A 19,258-nucleotide genomic window follows, 5' to 3' on the forward strand; every position below is an offset into this window, starting at 1 on the left:
AAACACCAGCAGGAGGTCACAGCCCTCCTTGGCTGCCTTCATCCTTGCTGGGATGCAGCGAGGAATGTTGGCATCCAGGTTTTGGTGGATTTGACCCATCTGTATCTCTAGGACAAGAGGGAATGGCCTTAAGTTGCACCAGGGGAGGTTCAGATTGGATACTAGGAAAAAATTCTTCACTGAAAGGGTCCTCAGGCACTGGAAGGGACTTCCCAGGGAGGCGGTTGAGTCACCATCCCTGGAGGTGTTTAGAAGATGGGTAGATGAGGTGCTCAGGGATATGATTTAGTAGTGGGCAGGTACGGTTGGGCTTGATGATCTCAAAGGTCTTTTCCAACCTAGTGATTCAGTGACTCTTCTCTTCTTTAATGGCATTGAAGAGGAGAATGTGGCACCTTCTATGGCCAACAGAGATATTCATGGGGAGCTCACAGGCTCTTCTTGGAGCTCCCAGTCCTGTTTTTCCTCCAGCTTTCCCTTGGTAATACAAGCTTTTATTTTTGATACGGCCCTTATAAGGCAAGTCCGTTCCACAGACAGCTTTTCATTACATTCATCCTTGCCAAGATGATGTCACCTTAAAAAAGAAACTTGCAAAAGGTTAAACTGTGATTAGACAGATGACTTTGCCTCAAACTGTAATCATTGGTGGAGTAAACACTGTGAAGACTGAAAGAGGAAGATAACGGTGCTGTGCTGGTGCCAGTAATGTGTAATGTTGAGGACTAAATTATGGTGGAGTGAGGCACATTTGCGGTGTCGTGCCCACTCAGTGTGCAAAGGCTGAGTAGCCTCTCGCTCTCGTTAGAGGTTTGTTTGCTTCTGGCTCATCATTCTGCCCCGTCCTGCCTGCAGAGGTAAGAACCATAACTTTTTTTCCTCCCTATGCACCTAAAATTATATTGTATTACTTTATGTATCATGATCTGGATTGATGGATGCGGCAAATGACTCCTCTCTTGGGAGCATTCATGCCAACCTCAACAGTACCTACCAAGACCTGCTATTTCCCCTAGTTGTTACACTTCAAATCTTAAAACATTTATCATTTTTGTTGGCAAATATCTTTGTAAACCCCTAAACTGTCAAAAAAAACCCAAACCGGTGTATGAACATGGGGGGAGAGGTTGTATCGCTCGGTGGTTCCAGGGCTGGAGGGAGGAGAAGAGCCTGCCAAGTTCAGCTGTCCTGGGTTGGCCACGGGAGCCTGTCATAAATATTTTAGTAACAGAATTATTTTAACTTTATTTTAATGGATGGATTTAAGCTTTTTGTTCAACTTAAAATGCTTTTAAAGCAGCGTGGTTCCATGTGCTGCTTTCAGCTAGGAGAAGACAGCATGAAATGTTAATTGGCTTCGTCTAGGAAGGGAACAAGGATTTGACTTGATGGGCTTTCTGCTAACAGTCTGCCTGAGGATAGCAATGCCACTTAGCTCATGCTGCAGCACAGTGTGGAGCCAGGTGAGCTCCAGTAGTGTCCCCTGCCTCCCTCATCCCACCATCCGACCTGCATCTCAGCTAATGCTGCAGCATGCTGTAGACTTGAGTGAGATCCACCAGTGTCCTCTGCTTCCCCCATGCCAACAGCAGACCTGCACCTCCACTGGTTGCGGTCCTCCTTCTAGGGGTGGCAACGGGGTGGTGGCCTGGCCCAGCAGCAGAGGGCAAATGGGGAGAAGGCACATCAAGTGATTTTAAATCTGAACATGGTTGTGAGCTGGGGTTTTATTGTTTGTTTTGGTTTGTGCTGGTGGTGTGTGTTTTTTTTCTCAAATGCGGGAACTGTTCTGAAAATGCTGAGAACTTGGCGATGGTCAGCAGCGGAGGTATTTGAGGCATCCCAGCTGGTGTTCCCTTCTGCTGCATCTCGGCCAGGGTGTCACAGGCAGCCTGAAGCCTGCCCCATGGATGGGAAACCAGCTGAGCCGTAGTCTGAGTTTGCTGCTGCCCTCATCCCAGCAGTGCTGTGGTCACAAAGGGGAGCTCTGTGTTCTACAGCCGCCCCAGAGCTGGTGCTGAGTGCCAGCAGCCTTTGATGCCGGAGGATGGTGTTTCATGAGAACAGCACATCTAGTTATGGAACTTTGCTAACAAAGAAGACCTCTGCAAGCCTGGCATGGCCATGCAATGGTGACACTCTCTCCTTTCCTTTCCTTTTTGCACCCTTTTATATTCCCAAGGTTTGCCATGTCCTAAAAGAAATCATGGAATAGTTTGGGTTGGAAAGGACCTTAACGATCATCCAGTTTCAACCCCCGTGCCATGGGCAGGGACACCTCCCACCAGACCAGGCCCCATCCAACCTGGCCTTGAACAGCTCCAGGCAGAAGGCATCCACAACTTCCCTGGGCAACCTGTTCCACTGTCTCACCACCCTCCCTAAAAAGACCCTGTCCTGGCTCAAACCAGCCTCTGATGAATGCCAGCACTTGCCACCCTGTTGGGTCTGTTCTGGGGCTTGGCAGACAAGCCCGGAGGTAGCAGGCAAATGCCCTTGGGGGTAGTGGATAGTCCCCAGGTCCCAGAAACCCCTCAGTGCATTAAGCACCTGATGCCCAGGAGATGCTTTCCTTCAACCCCCTCACAATCTACCCAGTTCCTCCCAGGACCTCATTGCAATCAGGACCAGCCACAGAGATCTCCCTGGGCAGTAGATGACGGTGGTGTCCAGTGGCTTCCACAAGCAAACAAAGATCTGCCCTGTGGCTTGGGCACAGGTGCTGCTGCACTTGGCTGTGGCAGACCAGAGACAAATGTCCTTCACCCTCCTTCCAATCTCGCCCCCCCCAAGACTCCATTGCAGCCGGGAACAGACATGGAAACCTCCCTAGGGAGTGCGGAGCTGCATGAGAACCACACTCCCACGTACGGCTCTGAAACAGAGTGCAGCTGAAAAAGCATTCAGTGGGCAGGAGCAAGCCTTGACGTGGATCCCTGTTAGGAAGTATTTTCCTTCAGAAGGCTCAGAGTGTGTGTGTGTGGGGAAGACACAAACCCCAAAAGCAATGAAAACCACAATGGTTTCTATAGCTTTCCATTTAATTCCAGGATATAACGAATGATTTTCCAAAGGAGCAGAGAGGAGGTGGGATGCTGCACACTTTCAGAGTGAGGTCAAACTAAATATAACCCATGTTTACACCTCTATAGTACCTGTCCTTTGCAGAAGCCATGAAGAGTTGGCTTGCAAGTCCACATCTGGCAGGACTTTGCACACAGCCCATGCAATGCAGGCAGAGTCAAGCAGCAGCTGCCTGCAGCCTCTTTCCCCCTGGCTGGGTCTAGTGTCACGTCCAAAGTCCAACGTGACACGTCCCTGGACCTGGGCATGGCTCCACAGAGGAGGAGAGGAACCTGAGGGAGAGGTAGATGCAGAGCTGAGGCCACATGCAAGGAGGGCATCCCAGTGTGGGATGGGGGGCCACCTACATTGCGATGTTGTGGTCGCGCCTTGGCAGCCGCAGGAGGAAGGTCTGCAGGGAGCCACTGCGTGGAAAACCTGCTCGCTCCTTCTTGGACTTCCAGGTCTCCTCCTCCACAGAGTATAGGAGTGTCAGCATCTTGTTGACAGTGTAAACAGTGTCACCCTTGATGACAGCAGTGAAGAGGGCTCCTTTGCTGTTCATGAACTGCCCAGGCAGGGAGGTCCACTGCTGCGATGTCAGGTTGAAGCAGTCGATGACACAACGCAAGAAGTCATCCAAAGGGCCATTTCGCATGACATAGAGGTTGTCACGGTGGGCCACCATGCAGTGCCCGTAGCTCTGGTGCCGCTTGAGCTCAGTGATGGGAAGCCATACATCTTGCTGAGTCTCATACTTGTAGATGACGGTGGTGTCCAAAGGCTTCCACAAGCAAACAAAGATCTGCCCTATGGCTTGGGCGCAGGGTGCTGCTGAGCTCGGCTGTGGCAGATCAGAGACAAATGTCCAGGTGTTGGAGGCCACATCATACCTCTCCACAGACTTCAGCGAGATCTTCTCGTACTCCCCACCGATGGCGTAGAGGTAGCCCTCGTGGCCCACCAGCCTGACATCGTAGCGCAGCTGATGAGGGCTAGGGAACTCACTCCAGGTGTTGGCATCAGCATCATAGCAGAAGCTGCTCTCCACCACCTGCTTGCTGGCTCCGTAAACACCACCCACAATGTATATCTTATTATCCATGGTCGCTATGCCGGCTAGGAACGTGCTGGCGCTCAGCGGCAGGCAGGAAAGGGTTCTCCATGTGTTTGTCTCTTCATCCAGGTAGCAGATGGTCCTAGAGAGGTCCTCCAAGAACTCGAAGGTGGGCGTGTGGGCTCCCACTGCCACAAAGGTACTGGGTAGGAGGGCTTCCACATAGGCCAGCAGGTCATCAGAGAGGCAGTCCAGGTACTCCTCCAGTTCAGCATAGCTGTCCCTGATGTAGAGGGCAGCACAGTGGAAGAGATCCAGGAGGCCAAATATGGCAGCGGCTTGGTACAGCAGGATGCAGTTGTCAGAGTTGATGGAGTGGATCAAAAACTTGGCCAAGGGCTTTACCTGCAGGAAGGCAGCACACTCTACTGCCTGGATGGTCTCTTCGCTGCCAAGGATGGGCCTCTTGCCTGCCAGCACCTGCAGCATGGCGAGGAACCCAGCTGCGCTCAGTTCCCCCAGCTTGATCTCCTCCTGCGTGCTCTCCTTCATGCCAGAGCGGAAGAGGGCACGGAAGTACTCGCTGCTCTCCACCAGCAAGGTCTTCTCCACACAGAATGATTGCTCCTCCACCCAGATACGCACCTGCTCTGGGGGCCCTGCCCGGGAGCCTTCATCCTCTGGGGTCATCCTCACCTGGGGGCTCAGTGGCTCTTGGGGTGGGAGGCAGCACCCAACGCTCTTCTGTGCTGTGCCCCGGTGCAGCCCCCTCCTGCCTCCACCACCCTTTGATGCCTTTGCTGTGCTGCCCAGCAGCCACTGTTTGTAATATAAATACCTCCCGCTAAAGATAGCTGAGCTCGTGACCAGGGCCTTTCAAAGGCATCCACTGGGCTCAGCTGCCCACCCAAAACACAGCAGGGCTCCGGCGTCACTGGCTGGTGTGGGTCACGGCAGAGATGCCCAACTCTATCATGGCTTGGCCCACAGAGGATGCTCAGCCACCCTGGGAGCGATGGGTGTTACTCTACCCACTCTCAATCATCCTCCCTGTGACATCCTGAAGGGACCGTCCCCACCCTGGGGAGGGCAACACGTTTGCACAGCTGGGAAGAGCATGTCACCATTCTGTTATTTTTTTCCTCGTAAAAAGTGGGTTTTACAACCACAGGGAGCAGCAATCTCAGTGCCGTTCAGCCCAGTTGAGGAAAAGGGGCTTTGATGCCCTTGAGTGTGGCCATGGGCAGAGAGGTACGTTTATGGAGCCGTTCCCCTTGCAACCCTCCCCAGGGATGCCCAGGGAGCAACATCCATCCCTAGGTGCATGGAGACACAAACCAGCCTGAGCTTCATCCAGGGATCCCATGGTGAGAACAATGAAGTTCAGCAAACCCCTTCTGTCCAGAAAGGTTCCCTCCAGCCACAGGGCTCACCCTGCTCTCCTGTAACACCCAGCTGTGGGCAGAGACACCCCCCCCACCCCGCCCCAAACTCCTGTAGAGGCTGATGCTGAAGAAAAGTGTTATTTGTGGCACATCTCTCATTTGTGTGCTGTTCATAGCTCTTTCGGGCTATAAATCCCATTTAACCTCTGCCATGGGGTGCCAAGGAGGGCTGGCAACTAGACCCTCAATCCCCTTCATCAACACCTCCAGCAGGTCTTCATTTTTGATGCATAATTTAATTCAAGCAGTGTAACAATGCATATTTAATCCACCTTGCCAAAGATGCTTTTTTCCCTCCGTACTTAGCCCCTCATCCCAGCAGCTGGGAGCCCCCAGGGCACTGCGTGATGGCAAAGCCACTGCCCCAGGATCGTGGTTCCAGCACATTCCCTAAGAAAATCTCAGTTTAGCGGAGAAAGTGACAACTTTGCACTTGTGTTACTGCCATTGATCTTTACTTGTAACGAGCTAAAACCCCCACATTTACCTTTGATTGCTTTTAAGCATCCTTGAACTATGTCTTGTAGGGGACTGGGGTTCCTGGAAGGGCTCTGCTTCCCACAGGGAAGTCATCCCCATCTACTTCATTTTCGCCATCCCTGGGGCTTGCAGGAACTTCCACACTCCCAGGCTATTTTGGGAGGGTTTAAAAATATCCTCCCTGCATTAACAGGCAATAATCCCAACAGTGCAGCAGCCCCGCATGTCCACAGAGCAGCTTCCCTCTCCGGTTGCGGGTATGTCCCCTGCAGAACCCCCTTGGGGCCAGCCTGGGGGCTGGATCCTGCGGTTCTGGGCACCGAGCCGCATCCCATGGCAATTGCCATGACAACGCTGACTTCAGCCTCCACCACCTACTTGGGCTCAGAGCCTGCTGGGTGCTGGCTGATGGCTTGGTGCAGGCAGCAGCGGTGAGTACTCCCTCTGCTCCTTTTTCCCTCTCAGAATCACATCTTTTGGGTGGAAAAAGGTGTTTGGTTTTTTTTTTTTTGTTCCCTCTACAAAATCTCTGCCAACAGCAGAAGGTTCCTGTGCTTAAATGCATCCGAAAGAGTTGGGCAAGTGGTGGGCAGACAGGTGGCTGTGATGGCAGCATCACTCCTGCCTGCGGGAGGTGTAATGAGTGCACCAGCCTCAGCCAAGGGAGTGGGACTGGGCTTTTGCTTGCTGGGGATGTGGTGAGGTGCCAGGACACAGAGAGGTGCTGGGGCTGCGGTGGGGTGTCGGGACACCATGAGGTGCTGGGGATGTGGTGAGGTGGATGCCAAGTGTAGGCCCCACGGGTTTCAGGGTGAGACTTCCCTGCCCAAAGCTTGGGGAGCTCTGGGGGCTGGTGTGTCCCCTGTCGAGGGGACCGTCTTCAGGATGGCCAGGACAGCGTGTCCAGCCCGTCGTCAGTGCAGCAGCTTTCCTTACAAGGAGTTTGGCTGGGGCCCGTGCGGCGGGAGCCGCATTTGCCCCCACCTGCTTCATTCATTGGCAGCCCCAGTGGTTCAGGGGTTGCTGCTTCCCCAGCCCTGGCCTCGGCCTCCACGCACCCTGGTGAGCCCCACATCTCCTCCAGCAGTGGGTTTGAAGGTGGGAGGCTGCGTTTCTCTTCTTTGTCTGAGGTGTGAAGGGTGGGCGGAGGGATGAGGGTGTCCCTGTCTTTGTTTGGATGATATGCTGACTACCAGTGTGGGATGGTGATGCTGGCTATCCTGGCTCCTGGATGTGGATGGAGGACAATGGATCCCCTTCCCCAGTGTTGTCGAGCCACTCTTTCCTCCACGCTGGGGTACCCCACCAGCCAGGCAGTAAGGAGGTCCCCATATGGAATGGTAGCGGGTACCCCACGTCCCTCCCGCTCTCTCCTGCAGGACAGAGGATATCCTTGATGTTCGGCAAGTCCCGAGCCGGTGGCGAGCGGCAGCTCCCAAGCCCCCTTGCCGAATGCAACGTAGCCATTCTGGGCTGCCGAGGGGCTGGCAAGTCAGGTGAGACAGGTGCCCCACCACCACGGGGATGGCTGGACTTCGGGGGGTGCCGGTGTTGGAGGGAACGCCAGCCTCACCCACCTCTTTCACCTCCTGCAGCCCTGACTGTGAAGTTTCTAACCAAGAGGTTCATAAGTGAATATGATCCAAACTTGGGTAAGATGCTTTTCCTTGGCTATTTCCTCTCCATTGTCCCCCATGAGCTCCCACAGAGCATCTTTCCAATCGCCTGTATTTCCCACGAATATGGCATCTAGGGGGAAAAAAACCAAACCACTTAAAATTACATGAAAAACAACGGAAAGGCTGGATTTGACCCAAACCCGCCTGTAAAAACAGAGGTGAAAGCAGCACTCTCTCTATGGGCATGTCCCACAGGGAATGTTGGCTCCTCGCATCACCCCAAAGAAATTGAAAGCTGAATTATTGGGGGTCCTTGGGGGGCATCTTGTGCCTCCTGCTCATTCTAGGGATATTGGGCAATTGAAGAGCTGGGATGGTGTGCAGGGGCCACAGAGTGGGTAGCCCCAGGGTCCATGTTTTTCAGTTCTGGGCCCTGTTTTTTCCACTCATTTATGTAACTAATAACTGTTTTCCTAGGCCTGACTCCAGAGTGCAGGGAAGAACCATAAATGATTTATTGGGGACATAATGGAGATATGGACCTTGTCCAGGAACCGACTCCAGCCACTAATAACTCAGTGACTCTTAGGAAAGAAGAATAAATCCTTTCCTCCTCAGATCCTTTTTGGGAATGCGGTTTCACCTTCCCATGTCAAAACCTTTCTGAAATGCATCCATTAGGAACTGGCTGGGAGAAGGCATCTTTCTACCAGTGAATGGCTCAGCAGCTCTCCCTGCCTGCCCTACTTCCAGAAGAAAGGGGTGCTCCTTTTGGTTGATTTATAGGGAAACAGCCCCAGTGTCAAGCCCCCTGCTCACTTTATCTTGCCAGGTCATGAATTAGATAAGGGCCAAGCTCCAGACGCAGTGATGGTGGTGCTGGGCTCCTTCCCCTCTCTCCTTCTCCCTCAGCAGCCCATGCTTGCAGCATGCCAAGGGAAACAATAGGTCCTAGGTGTGTTTGCCCAGCAGCATCACCACCAGGCTCCCAAAATAACGTTGTCTCAGAATGAACAATGTGAGAGGCATCAGTGGAGGATGCTCCTCATTGGAGGCTGGGATTTTTCTGTGGTGTCCCAAGCATCCAGGGCTTTGCTTTGGCTTTGGAGAAGACAGGACACCCCAGCCCATCTTCACAAACACCTTTTTCCTTGCAGAGGACACCTACACCTCGGAGGAGTTGGTGGACCAGCAGCCTGTGGTGCTGAAAGTGATGGACACCGCTGACCAGGTGAGGCATGGGGGCACCAGTGGTGCCAAAGGCCCAGTGTGACCTGGCCAGACCACAGCTCAGCTGCTCCTCTTGCCTTCAGGATGGCCCTGGGAACTGTGAACGCTACCTGCGCTGGGCCAACGTCTTCCTCGTTGTCTACAGCATTGATGATAGGAAGAGCTTTGAGAGTTGCCAGCGCTACCTGGAGGTCCTTGCCCTGCATGCGAGGGGCTGCCAGCACCGCTGCCCCATGCTCCTCCTGGGCAACAAGCTGGACATGGAGCAGTACAGGTATTGGGAACGGGGCAAGGCTGTCTTTTGCTGGTGGGGGAAGAGCTCACAGATCACCCTCCATCCCTCCAGCTGGAATGCAAAACCCAAATGTGATTTATTTGTGGTTATTTCCTCTCCTGTGGGTATTTGCCCTGTCCTCTCATATCTCTGAGGTTCCTTCTCTCCTGCCTGCAGGATGTGGTGTTTATTTTGATCCCATTGGCATTTCAGTGGGATGTTTTATGGCTGCATGGTAAGACAGAATCACCCTTCCCAGGCAAGGGAAGCTCCTGCTCCTCACTCTCTCCTGGATGTGCCCTTTCCCTGGAGCCCTCTCTCACTCCATCCTTACTGCCAGGACTGGATGTCCCTGGTGTGTTTTTCTGGCTTTTTATGCATCACGGGGGCCGTGCTGAGCACTGGTCCCATGGGTCCTTGAGTCATGCATGTTGCTGAACCCCCCTGTGCATCACTGAACTCCCTCATGTCCCCAGTATGGAGTCTTCTCCCCACAGCAAGGACCTGCCCCATCTCCTCCCCGTGTCCCAGCGTGCTGCCACTACATCCAGCCCCCTGTGCCAGGCGTTGTGTGATTCCCCAGGGAATGCACATTGCTCTGGGATTTCAGCAAAGGCAAAACTCTTTTGGACTCATGCCCTCTGCTTGTCCCATGAGGAGGGATGAGCAGGTGCTGCCCCAGTGCTCACTGGGGAGCAGGCATGGGACGCAGGGGCTGTTGCTCCCTGTCTGCACCTCTTGCTCCCAAGGGATGCTGACCCGTCCCCTCGGCTCTTGTCAGGCAGGTGTCTGCAGCCGAAGGCATGTCCCTGGCAAGAAGGTTCGCATGCCTCTTCTATGAGGTGTCGGCGTGCCAGGACTTCACGAGGGTACAGCACGTCTTCCATGAAGCGGTGCGGGAGGTGCGGCGCCAGGCAGAGCAGAGCCTGCCCGTCCGGCCGCTCTTCATCACCGAGGAGCGTCCCTGTCCGCCAGTGGCCACGCCGGTCGCCTTGCCCACACACCACGGCTTGGCCAGCTGCACCTTCAACACACTCTCCGCTGTCAACTACAAGGAGATCCCCCCAGTAGCCCAGGCCAAGCTGGTCACCGTCAAGACCTCGCGGGCTCAGAGCAAGAAGAAAGCTCCCACGCTCACCTTGCTGAAAGGTTTCAAGATATTTTAGGATGCAGCCTGCAGGGATGGTGGTGGTGAGAGGACCCTTTCCCCTGGCTCCACAAGGGCTGACACCGTGCATGATGGACTCAGGGGCACTGCAGCAGCCACTGGCAGACAACGGCTCCGGTCTCTGTGCTGGGGCAAAGCCTGTGGCAGCAATTTGGGGTCCCGAGAGGCCAGAATCTGCTGTGGTATCACTCTGCCTGCCCCGAGCCCGGCTCTCATCACCCCTGGCCAAGCGCTGCTGTGGCGTTCGCTCCCTGTCCTACTGCCAGCATTGGGGGCCACTCCGGCTTTCCATGCGGATCCAAGCGGCTCCTGAAGGAGCAGGAGCTGAGGGAGGGTGAGGGCCATCCCCAGGGCTCACCAGCTAGCTCAGGCACCTGGTGCACAGCAACAGGAGACCAGCGAGGGGAAATTTATCATTAATCAAGCAGGGAGGCACCCGTCTCATTCATCTCATGGGTGCCTTGACTCAGCAATAAGTAGGAGGAATTTCTATTTTTTAATCCAAACAAGATAAGGGGCAGATATTGTTCCTGCCAACTAAAGGCCTCAGGTGTCCTGAAACCGATTGCCATGCTTCAAATAAGTCATACCAAAATAGCTGGGTTTGCATCAGTTTTTTACACAACAGTTTTCCTTTTCAAAGACTTTGCAAGGAGAGCTGTCACTGGACATGCCCTGAAAAGCCTTTGTTTAAAAGACTGATGTACTTCCAAAAATGTCTGTATCAGGTTAAGTATTCTGCTTCTTCCGGGAGTTGCAGTTACTCTGCAGAGTAAAATATCCATGTGTATATTTGTACATATATTACACAAACACACACATATATATATATGACCTTACTGACAGGGAAAGAGAGATGAGATTTTGATCAACCACTTTGGAAAGTATTTTAATAAAGTTGATTTCCGAAAAGAACAAAAGCGCCCCTGAGTCAGCGTGGCTGTTTTCCTGACAGGATGTGACGGCGCGTTCCCTGGCTGACCGCAGAAAAGCCTCCCACTTCCCACCCCAGCTCGGCTCCTACCCATTAGCGGTGGAGGCAGAGGGCAGCTGAGGGAGGAGGCAAGACTGGCGTGGGAGAAAAGGCTGGAGGCAGCTGAATGTAGCAGGTGAGGACCAGCCAGGAGCTGAAACGGGGGAGGCACAGGTCTGCCTCCAGTCCAGAGCCACTTTTGCTCATGCAGCTCTGCTGCCTTCTTTTCCATCTCTCTTTCGTTTCCCCAGGCTAAACTGCACTTTTAAACTTCCATCTAAGAACTGAGAAATTCTGAGACATCCTGAGACATCCCTTCGGGCCTGAATGGTTTGACTCCAGCTGCCGTTATATGGCATCCTCAGTGCTCCCTGTGTACAGCGACGTGATGGTCCCATCCTTCCATTGGACCATCACTCCTCCTGATCTCTGCTCCTGGAGCATTGGCTCCTGCTTTCGCAGTTCACCCGGGCTGTACATCAGGGCTTGCTTGGCTTGTAGCTCAGCCTGCTGTGCAGTTTGCACCATTTCTCTATACTCGTGGATCTTCCTTTTCCTGCAGGGAAGGCATAAAAGGCGAATGTGGAGTGAAGCAGCGAGCTCAGCCTGCATCTGAGGCGGGCGCCTGCCCCCAGCGATTGTTACATCCATCTCTTTGCACCCGGGAACACAACAGCTGCTCATGAGCAAACCCCACCTGCTGCACTGGGTCACAGTGGTCTGAAGTGTTTGAGCTCACACAGACATGAGGTTCACACCTGCAGAACATTGCCCATAGCGAGGCAGTGACACCCAGCAAGCTGTCGTTACAATGAGAGCATGGCAAACTTGTAACATTAACTCTTTTTCTCTCATTTTAAGATGAAAGCTCTGACCTAGATGCAAGATTTTTTGCTGTGGAAGACAGCAAGTTGCTCCTCAGCTGCAGCGTTGTTGGGCAACAGTATGGCCCCAGGGAACACTGTGGAAATTCCAACAGGGAAAGGCTGGGGAGTCCTGCTTCAAGATCCCATATGCACCTGTGTTTACAGGAGAGCACCTCACACCACACATTTAATGTCACTTCCCCCTCAACAGCCCTGGTGTGCTGGGCAGAGCCGTTCAGATGCTTTACAGTGAGGATCCAGGGCCCAGAGAAGTGGCTAATTCCAGGTGACACATGAGGAGAGCAAGGAGTCAGGCCAGGTTTTACAATAAAGTTCAAAGAGAGTTCGGTCTTTGCTCTTTTCCCATCACTCAGGGGTCCTTCCTGCCCTGCATTCTAGATCGCTGCGCTGCGCTGCCCTGCCCTGCCCTGCCTGAGGGGGATCTCAGTGCATCACCACACACCGAAGGACCCCCAAATCTTCCTAACTCACCTGTTTCGCACAATGTTGATGGCCAGGAGGAGAAGACCCAAAATCATAGCCACAAAGGAAAGCGCAAGGACGGAGTAATTCCATGCTGATGCTGGAGGGAAGCACGGAGAAGCAGCATTAGTGTGCACAGAGCAGCATGGCCAGCAGAGTCTGGACAGCCGCTTCCCGAGGATCACCAGCTCAGAGCTCCATGGCTTGGGTGCTGGATGAGGGCAGAGTTGCTGGTGTCCAGCTCTGCACACAGAGGAGAGCCCCCAGGTCACATTTTTGGGGATAACCTCAGGCAAATCCCCTCCCCTGGGCAGGAGACTTACACAACTGATTTCTGCCCCTCACAGCTCTCCCCCTTGGGCTCTGTCTCTCACACTGACCACATCTGCCATGCATGGCTTCTCAACCTTGCCTGAGAACTGTGAGCAGCTGTGCTGGAGGGTGGGAGTATGGCCGAAAGCTGCAGCATCCCATCATGAGCACTGCTAGAAGGACCCCTCTGCTCTGCAGCCTCTCTCACCACACTCAGGCAGGGAGATTTTGCCCTCAAACACTGGCTGGGGTGTGCAGCACTGATAGCAGCAGATGCTCTATCCTTTATTTTTGTGACTTTGAAGTTAATCCTCGTGGTGGAGACCTGCTCACATGGATCTACTTCCTCCATCCTTCCAAAATCCTGTTCATCCCAGACATTCGCTCTCTTGTTAGGCCATGCCTGGAAAGAGGCTGAACCCCTCTCTGGGAGGAGACACTAGCTCAGCAAAGCCTCATGTCTGTCTTCACCCACAGCCTGCTTCTTCTGAAGGTGAGACTGAGGGTTTATGCATCTGGGGTAAATCACCTCCTTGGGTAATTCCCTGCAGCACTTCTAGCAGGCAGGGGGATTAACAGCCAAGGACTGTGTATCTCTACTTCAACTCTCAGCTCGGGAACATCAATGGGACTTACGGTCTTCTGTGCGGAAGAACCAGAGCAGCTCCTCCAGCTCCTCTTGATCTATACCCAGCGCAAGGGTGGCATTGACTTCTGTGCGGTCATACATCTGTGTGCTGGTGAGGGCTGCAAGAAAGTATCCGGCTTCGTCTGCCTTGGCTGTGGAGGAAAAGAGCAAAAAGATGCAATGATTGCTCACTGCAGTACTTTGGGATAGAAACATCCTTCCCCATGGCTCCCAGGGTTGCCCAGAATCTCTCCAAGCAGGCAGAATGCAGCTGCAAGTGCCCAACCTTATCTCGTGCTCTGAGAAGTGGAAGTTTCTGGCTCATACTGCAGATTCTGTTATGGTGGGGCATCCGGGATGCTGACTGTGCCTTTCCACATGCCCCAGCAGCATGTGTGTGTGATGTGTGCGTGTAACACTGCTCCCCAGGTGTGTGGCACTTACCTGCCTTCTCCTCACACACACTCCTGTCTGCAACATCATGCCATTGGGCCTTGAGGCCTCTCACATTATTGAGAGCGACTCCTTTCCTGTTTGCCACTAGGTAGCCCTGGCTGCTGCCCAGAGGAGAGAGCAGCAAATCAGAGCAGTCCCAGTGCATGTTGCCCACGCTCCTGCAGTGACTTGTCTGCACTCTGTCGGCTACCACCACGGAGAGGCAGCTCTGCGTGCCATGATTCATCAAAAAATCGCCTTGCCAAGACCAGTTCTGGAAATCTGACTCTGGATTGCAGTCCTCCAGCAATAAATTCTCATCCATCTGGCTGGCTTGTAAACACCTCTTGACTTTAGCATTTTTCATCAGAAAAGCCTCAGTATCTGAAAGAAACCACCATATGAGTGTGGCCATCGCCTAAGCACTGGACATAAATGCACACAGTGTGTTCAGGGCAGATGGGAATGACACCCAGTTCTAGAACTGGGAAACAACATGGAGCAAAAGGCATTCAAGAGGCAAACTGCCTCCGGTCCAGCTTCTCTTTGACAGGGCTGTTGGGACTCCTAGATGAGCTTTCTTTAATCCACATTTCTCAGCAAATGTGGCTCAAGCACATCCTTTAGGGTAGGTTCTGTGAAGCCACCAGACTGTCCTTGTGACTGAGCTCTGTATCTTAAGTGTTCATTGAAGAAGAGATGATGATAAGCTCCTCTCTTAAACCTGAACTCTGGTGGGCTCCTTGGCATGCTGGCTGGTGTCAGCCCACACAGCCTGGCCCATGCTTAGCCCCTTCTTGCTGTTCCTGGGAGGTGGGAGTCTGCTCTCCTGGATTGTTTCAAGAGGCAGAGGAGGCTCAAATCCTTTGGTGAGCCTCCTTTTTGGCTTCTGCTTCCTCTGGGGACAGATACCCTGATGTCTCTAAGCCAAGACTCTACCTTGCAGCAGGAAAAATGGGATTATCCAGAAGAACTTCATATTTGTATGTGCATCTGGGAGGGATCACACCTTCGCTAGAGTTTCTTCAGTGCACAGATGCCTGGGAAAGAGAGCGAGACAAGAGGTGAAGAATAACCTCAAAGCATCCTCTGCTAGCTCCCACTGCACAGTGCCACTGGTTTTATCAGCAGGAGGCCTGAGAACTACAGGAGTTATTATTCAGAGGAACAAGAGACAGTAGGCCAGCACCTTTCTCCTTTGGTGTCTACAGCAGACGAAAGGAGACAAAACCACAAATAGAAGTGATGATCTTTTAAATTACTCTGTGCTTACGCCAATTCCCCTCCCTGGTCCAGCTCTACTCAGAGCAGAGACCTTATGTGTCCCTGCAGCTGTGGCATCCATTTTCCTTTGTGAACGTGAGTCTGAGCTGCCAGGACAGGGTGCAGACATCCTGGGAGCCACTGAGGCAACAGAACAGGCCTGGCACAGGGTCTGCTGGCTGGGGTTTCACTTCTTGCCTAGGTGACCCTGTGCAGATGTGAGCTTGGCTGCTGAGAGCCAGCCTCGACTAACCTCACTGCTTCCCTCCTTGCTCCCCTGCCACAGTCCTTAGAGAATACACATGATGTGGACAGTGATTACCTGCTGCCAGTCCACAGATGGTAGTATAAGAGTGTACAGATGAGGAAGTGGAGAACTTCACTCCAAGATGAGGAAAAGCCACCTTGCTGTTGAGACAAAGGTATCTCCCACTCCTCAAGGAAGAAGAAAGCTCCTCCTTTACCTTTAGTCCTTCATTTGTCAGTGGCATCAATACAACTTTTGTGGCTGCTTGTTCAGCTCTGTTCTTCATCCTCCTTTGGAGGCACTAGAGCTGAGCAGAGGGCTTTCCTGTCCATCCTCTGAGAGTTCATTGGAGACGGTTAGGGTGGTTCTCCCTGGCCCACTGCTCAGCCACTGTTCACTGGCCTCCTCTGAACCATCACTCACTTGCAGGTGAATGACACCACAACACACAGACAAGCTGGCCCATAGGTCATTAATTATGATACGAAGTCTTAAGACTTTTATGACAGTATGAGGCCTGGCACTGTCTGAAACTGTTCCCTGGAAATTGCTCACAAGTAGGTTCCACCATGCCAGGCGTGTCCACAATGATGCTGCTGACTCCTCAGGGAAGCATTTGTCCTATCGGTTATAGACCTAATGATTGCTACTATTTCTCCCCCCTTCTCAACGTCTTTGCAATTCAAAGTTCACATTTTATAGCCAACCAGGCATGCAGGCTTGCTCCCTGCTGCCAGAAAACCACCTGTTACCGATTCTTGGAGGACGGGTCTCTGAAATACGTGGTCCACTGACTCTGTACTTCAAAAAATATGGGCAAAGCTGCTCCCTGCAGTGAAGTATGGTGATTACCTTCCCATCCAGGTGAGCTTTAGCTTATTGACATGGATCACACCTAAGAAAGAAGGAAATAAAGTCTTGGTGACAATGAAATCAAGTTGCAAGTCTGCTACACCCTAATAAGACATGCCACTTGCAGGCATTAAATCTTGCTGTGCAAGTCTTCTGTTTAATTATTTGCTCAAACAGGAATATTTGACATGCATGTTACTGATTTTCTCCTAAGGTGTTTCATAACTTGTGGGCCACCTGCCAGCATCCACATTAAAGCTGCCATGCACAGCAGGGATGCTTAGAAAACTGCTAAAATAATTTTGCTACTTCATAAAATCTTCAGCATCACCAAATCTCACTCAGATGTGTGAGGCTGAAATGTCTCAGGTACCATACAGTAGTAGAAATGGATATTTATCTTATGCAGGTAAAAGCTTTTAAGGGAAAACACAGTATTTTAAAGATCTTTTACATCTACTTCAAACTGACCAAACTAGTTTGGAAGTTTCATTCATCAAAGCTACAAACGAAAGTGCTCTCCATTGCATCTACCCCAGTGGAGAGCCTGAGCAGGATCCAGAACACTGTCTGCATCACCAGTTTCCCCAGCAAGGAAACTAAGTCCCACAGTTGGGCTGGAGATTTTCCGGAGAGCTTGGATCTTCCATCCTGAAGGAGAGATTTTTAAAATTATCTCCTCGAGTTTCCCCCTGCACAGCTGCTCTGCCCCACTGCCCACATCCCTGTGTGGGTAAGTACTGCTCCACCAAACAAGCTGGGAGAGTGTGGGTGATGTCTTCTCTGTTGCTCCCCTCTCCACATGCCTCAGCTGTTGACAACTCTGAGCTGTGGCCTCCTACGCCCTGAAGACACCCAAGACCCTTCAGAGGTTGCTTTCCAGCTTGGGTACAACATGGCAAGCTCAAACAAGAGAAAGCTCATTCATTTTATGCTTGTATGAAAGCAGGTAGAAAGAACCTCTCCAGAGAGGCCAGGACCTCTCAAGCAAACATTCTGCCTGTGTTACTCTGAATTTATATTTACACCTGAACAATGTTGCTATTTTTTTCTTTTTGCCAATGAGATTTTCACACCAATGCTGCCAATTTTATATGCTGTTGTTCAGGAACAAAGAGTCACTCATCAATGCTGCCTCAAACCCTCTTGTTCACAATCAGGATCTGTGGACTCCCTGCTTGATACTCACTAAGTGGGGCAAAGCACTCATAATGTCCCAGTCTTGGTAAAATATTGTCCTCTTGTAATCCAGACTCTGTCACTGGTGGTTATCTTATCTGAACTGAGTGCATTAAAATGTGTCAGTTACTCAAAATGTATCATAGAAGTGGGGTGCCCTGTCTTTGGGATTCGCATAGGATATACAACAGCATACTATGGAGATACAAACAGATGGGTTGGTTTATAAAGATACATTAAGGACTGAGTTCAGTTAAAGAACACAAGAAAGATGTTTAATATTTAAAATACTAAAGCAAGAAGGCAGGCTGTACTATTTTAACCTTTGTAAAGTCAAAAGTTAAAGAGCAAATCTGAGTTAAATTAAATGTTTTCCTTTAACTGCTTTCCAGGCAGTTTGCATGCAGGAGTTAGCCCAGCTTGCTTCTCGCTTGCCATTCAACCTCTCCTTAAGGAAGTTATACAGCCTTTGCTTAAAATTTCCAAGGATCTGAGCCTTCTAACTGAATTTAATAAACAAGCCTTTCTTTACAGATAGCTATAAATTAACCCTCCAGCTAGTGCACCAGGAATGTCCATTAATCTCCACTAACTCACCAGAAACATCCAGTTCCCAGCAGAGAGGAAGCTACATTTCTTCTTTAAGCCCTGCCGCATCAAGACGTCTCCCTTGAGCACCCGTCAGTGCCTTACTACAGCAACTAGGTTGCCTTTCCTCCTCCTACTTGCAGTGCCACATGAACTGTGATTCATTCCGCTCCTGAGTCATGTGTGAGGCCAGTTCAACAGGCGATGTTCACTCCAGACCCTGAAAAAACCGCACCTCTTCAGTGGGTCCATTTACAGCTTGGGGTGAACGACCTTTCCCAAAGAATGAGCCTCAGGAACTTCCAGCTTATTTGCTCAAGCTATTGGCATAATCAGTATTAAAAGAGGATGCCGAGTGGAATGACACTCAGTAATAAGTTACCCTGAGGTTAAAATATGATAATGTTCACCCTGGCTTGGTCCTTATTCCATAAAGGAAGCACATCCTGATAAAGCCCTTTTATTTTTAGTGATCGTAAGGCTCTCAGAGCATCTTACCAGAGCAACTGATTTTGCAGGCAAAGCACAAAGCACCCATCAGATTTTGCCATCCCTGTTTTACAGGTACTGGCAACAGCTGGCTAAGTCAATAGATTGCTAAGAAGCAGCCACATTGGGAAAGGAGGATTCCTCCTCCCTGAACCAGCTGGAGCCATAGATGGAGCTATGTATCGCAAAGTAAGCTAGATACCTCTTAATGATGGCCATGGAGCACACGGCTAGCACCGGTTAGCTTAAGCTTAATTGGAGATGAGCACAGTCTCCTTATGTTCATCCTGTTCTCAGTGTTTTCCAGCTTGAAATAAAGTGTCTTTGGCACTGAAGCCATGTTCCAGTGTGATTAATCCTTTGAATCCCACCCCACCTCTGAACCAGAGCTTTCTCTGAGTGCCCCTGTAAAAAAATTTACCCAGCAGACACACGCACTCCCCAGACAGAGATGTTTTACTGTTCAGCAGCAGCCTAGCAGAGACTGGATGGGAGCACTCACTCAGAAATGCATCCTCTGGAAAACAAGACCTTCCTTCTGCTGAAGGAAGCAGTTCAAGCTGGGACAACACACCATGCTGTAAATTGTGCCATATTTCCTCCTCAT

The 19,258-nt window shown here is 51.6% G+C and overlaps 3 protein-coding genes across 9 annotated transcripts; 1 reads left to right on the forward strand and 2 right to left on the reverse strand.

The window, feature by feature from the left end:
- The first annotated feature begins 438 nt into the window (after positions 1–438).
- Positions 439–12,512, forward strand: RASL12 (RAS like family 12). 4 transcript variants are annotated; one of them, XM_069866398.1, is made up of 7 exons: positions 439–857; positions 7,425–7,541; positions 7,641–7,697; positions 8,822–8,895; positions 8,978–9,168; positions 9,950–11,445; positions 11,561–12,512. In XM_069866398.1, the coding sequence occupies exons 2-6, from the start codon at positions 7,442–7,444 to the stop codon at positions 10,332–10,334; spliced, it is 807 nt and encodes a 268-aa protein (XP_069722499.1). In that variant the 5' UTR covers positions 439–857; positions 7,425–7,441; the 3' UTR covers positions 10,335–11,445; positions 11,561–12,512. The 4 variants fall into 4 exon arrangements, with proteins under 4 accessions (XP_069722499.1, XP_069722498.1, XP_069722496.1 ...); XM_069866397.1 differs by lacking the exon at positions 439–857 and adding an exon at positions 5,908–6,476; XM_069866395.1 differs by lacking the exon at positions 439–857 and adding an exon at positions 6,993–7,107.
- Positions 2,811–4,913, reverse strand: KBTBD13 (kelch repeat and BTB domain containing 13). Its single transcript, XM_069866389.1, has one exon. It carries the CDS (start codon positions 4,808–4,810, stop codon positions 3,428–3,430), a length of 1,383 nt encoding a protein of 460 aa, XP_069722490.1. The 5' UTR covers positions 4,811–4,913; the 3' UTR covers positions 2,811–3,427.
- On the reverse strand, positions 11,199–18,288 carry SLC51B (SLC51 subunit beta). 4 transcript variants are annotated; one of them, XM_069866401.1, is made up of 7 exons: positions 18,172–18,288; positions 16,396–16,438; positions 14,973–15,073; positions 14,043–14,417; positions 13,607–13,750; positions 12,668–12,758; positions 11,199–11,865 (listed from the first exon to the last, which is right to left on the reverse strand). In XM_069866401.1, the coding sequence occupies exons 3-7, from the start codon at positions 15,010–15,012 to the stop codon at positions 11,658–11,660; spliced, it is 858 nt and encodes a 285-aa protein (XP_069722502.1). In that variant the 5' UTR covers positions 15,013–15,073; positions 16,396–16,438; positions 18,172–18,288; the 3' UTR covers positions 11,199–11,657. The 4 variants fall into 4 exon arrangements, with proteins under 4 accessions (XP_069722502.1, XP_069722501.1, XP_069722500.1 ...); XM_069866400.1 differs by having other exon boundaries at positions 16,296–16,438; XM_069866399.1 differs by having other exon boundaries at positions 16,289–16,438.
- Between the last annotated feature and the right edge of the window lie 970 nt (positions 18,289–19,258).

This window comes from Phaenicophaeus curvirostris, chromosome 12 (assembly GCF_032191515.1).
Source record: "Phaenicophaeus curvirostris isolate KB17595 chromosome 12, BPBGC_Pcur_1.0, whole genome shotgun sequence".
Taxonomy (NCBI): domain Eukaryota; kingdom Metazoa; phylum Chordata; class Aves; order Cuculiformes; family Cuculidae; genus Phaenicophaeus; species Phaenicophaeus curvirostris.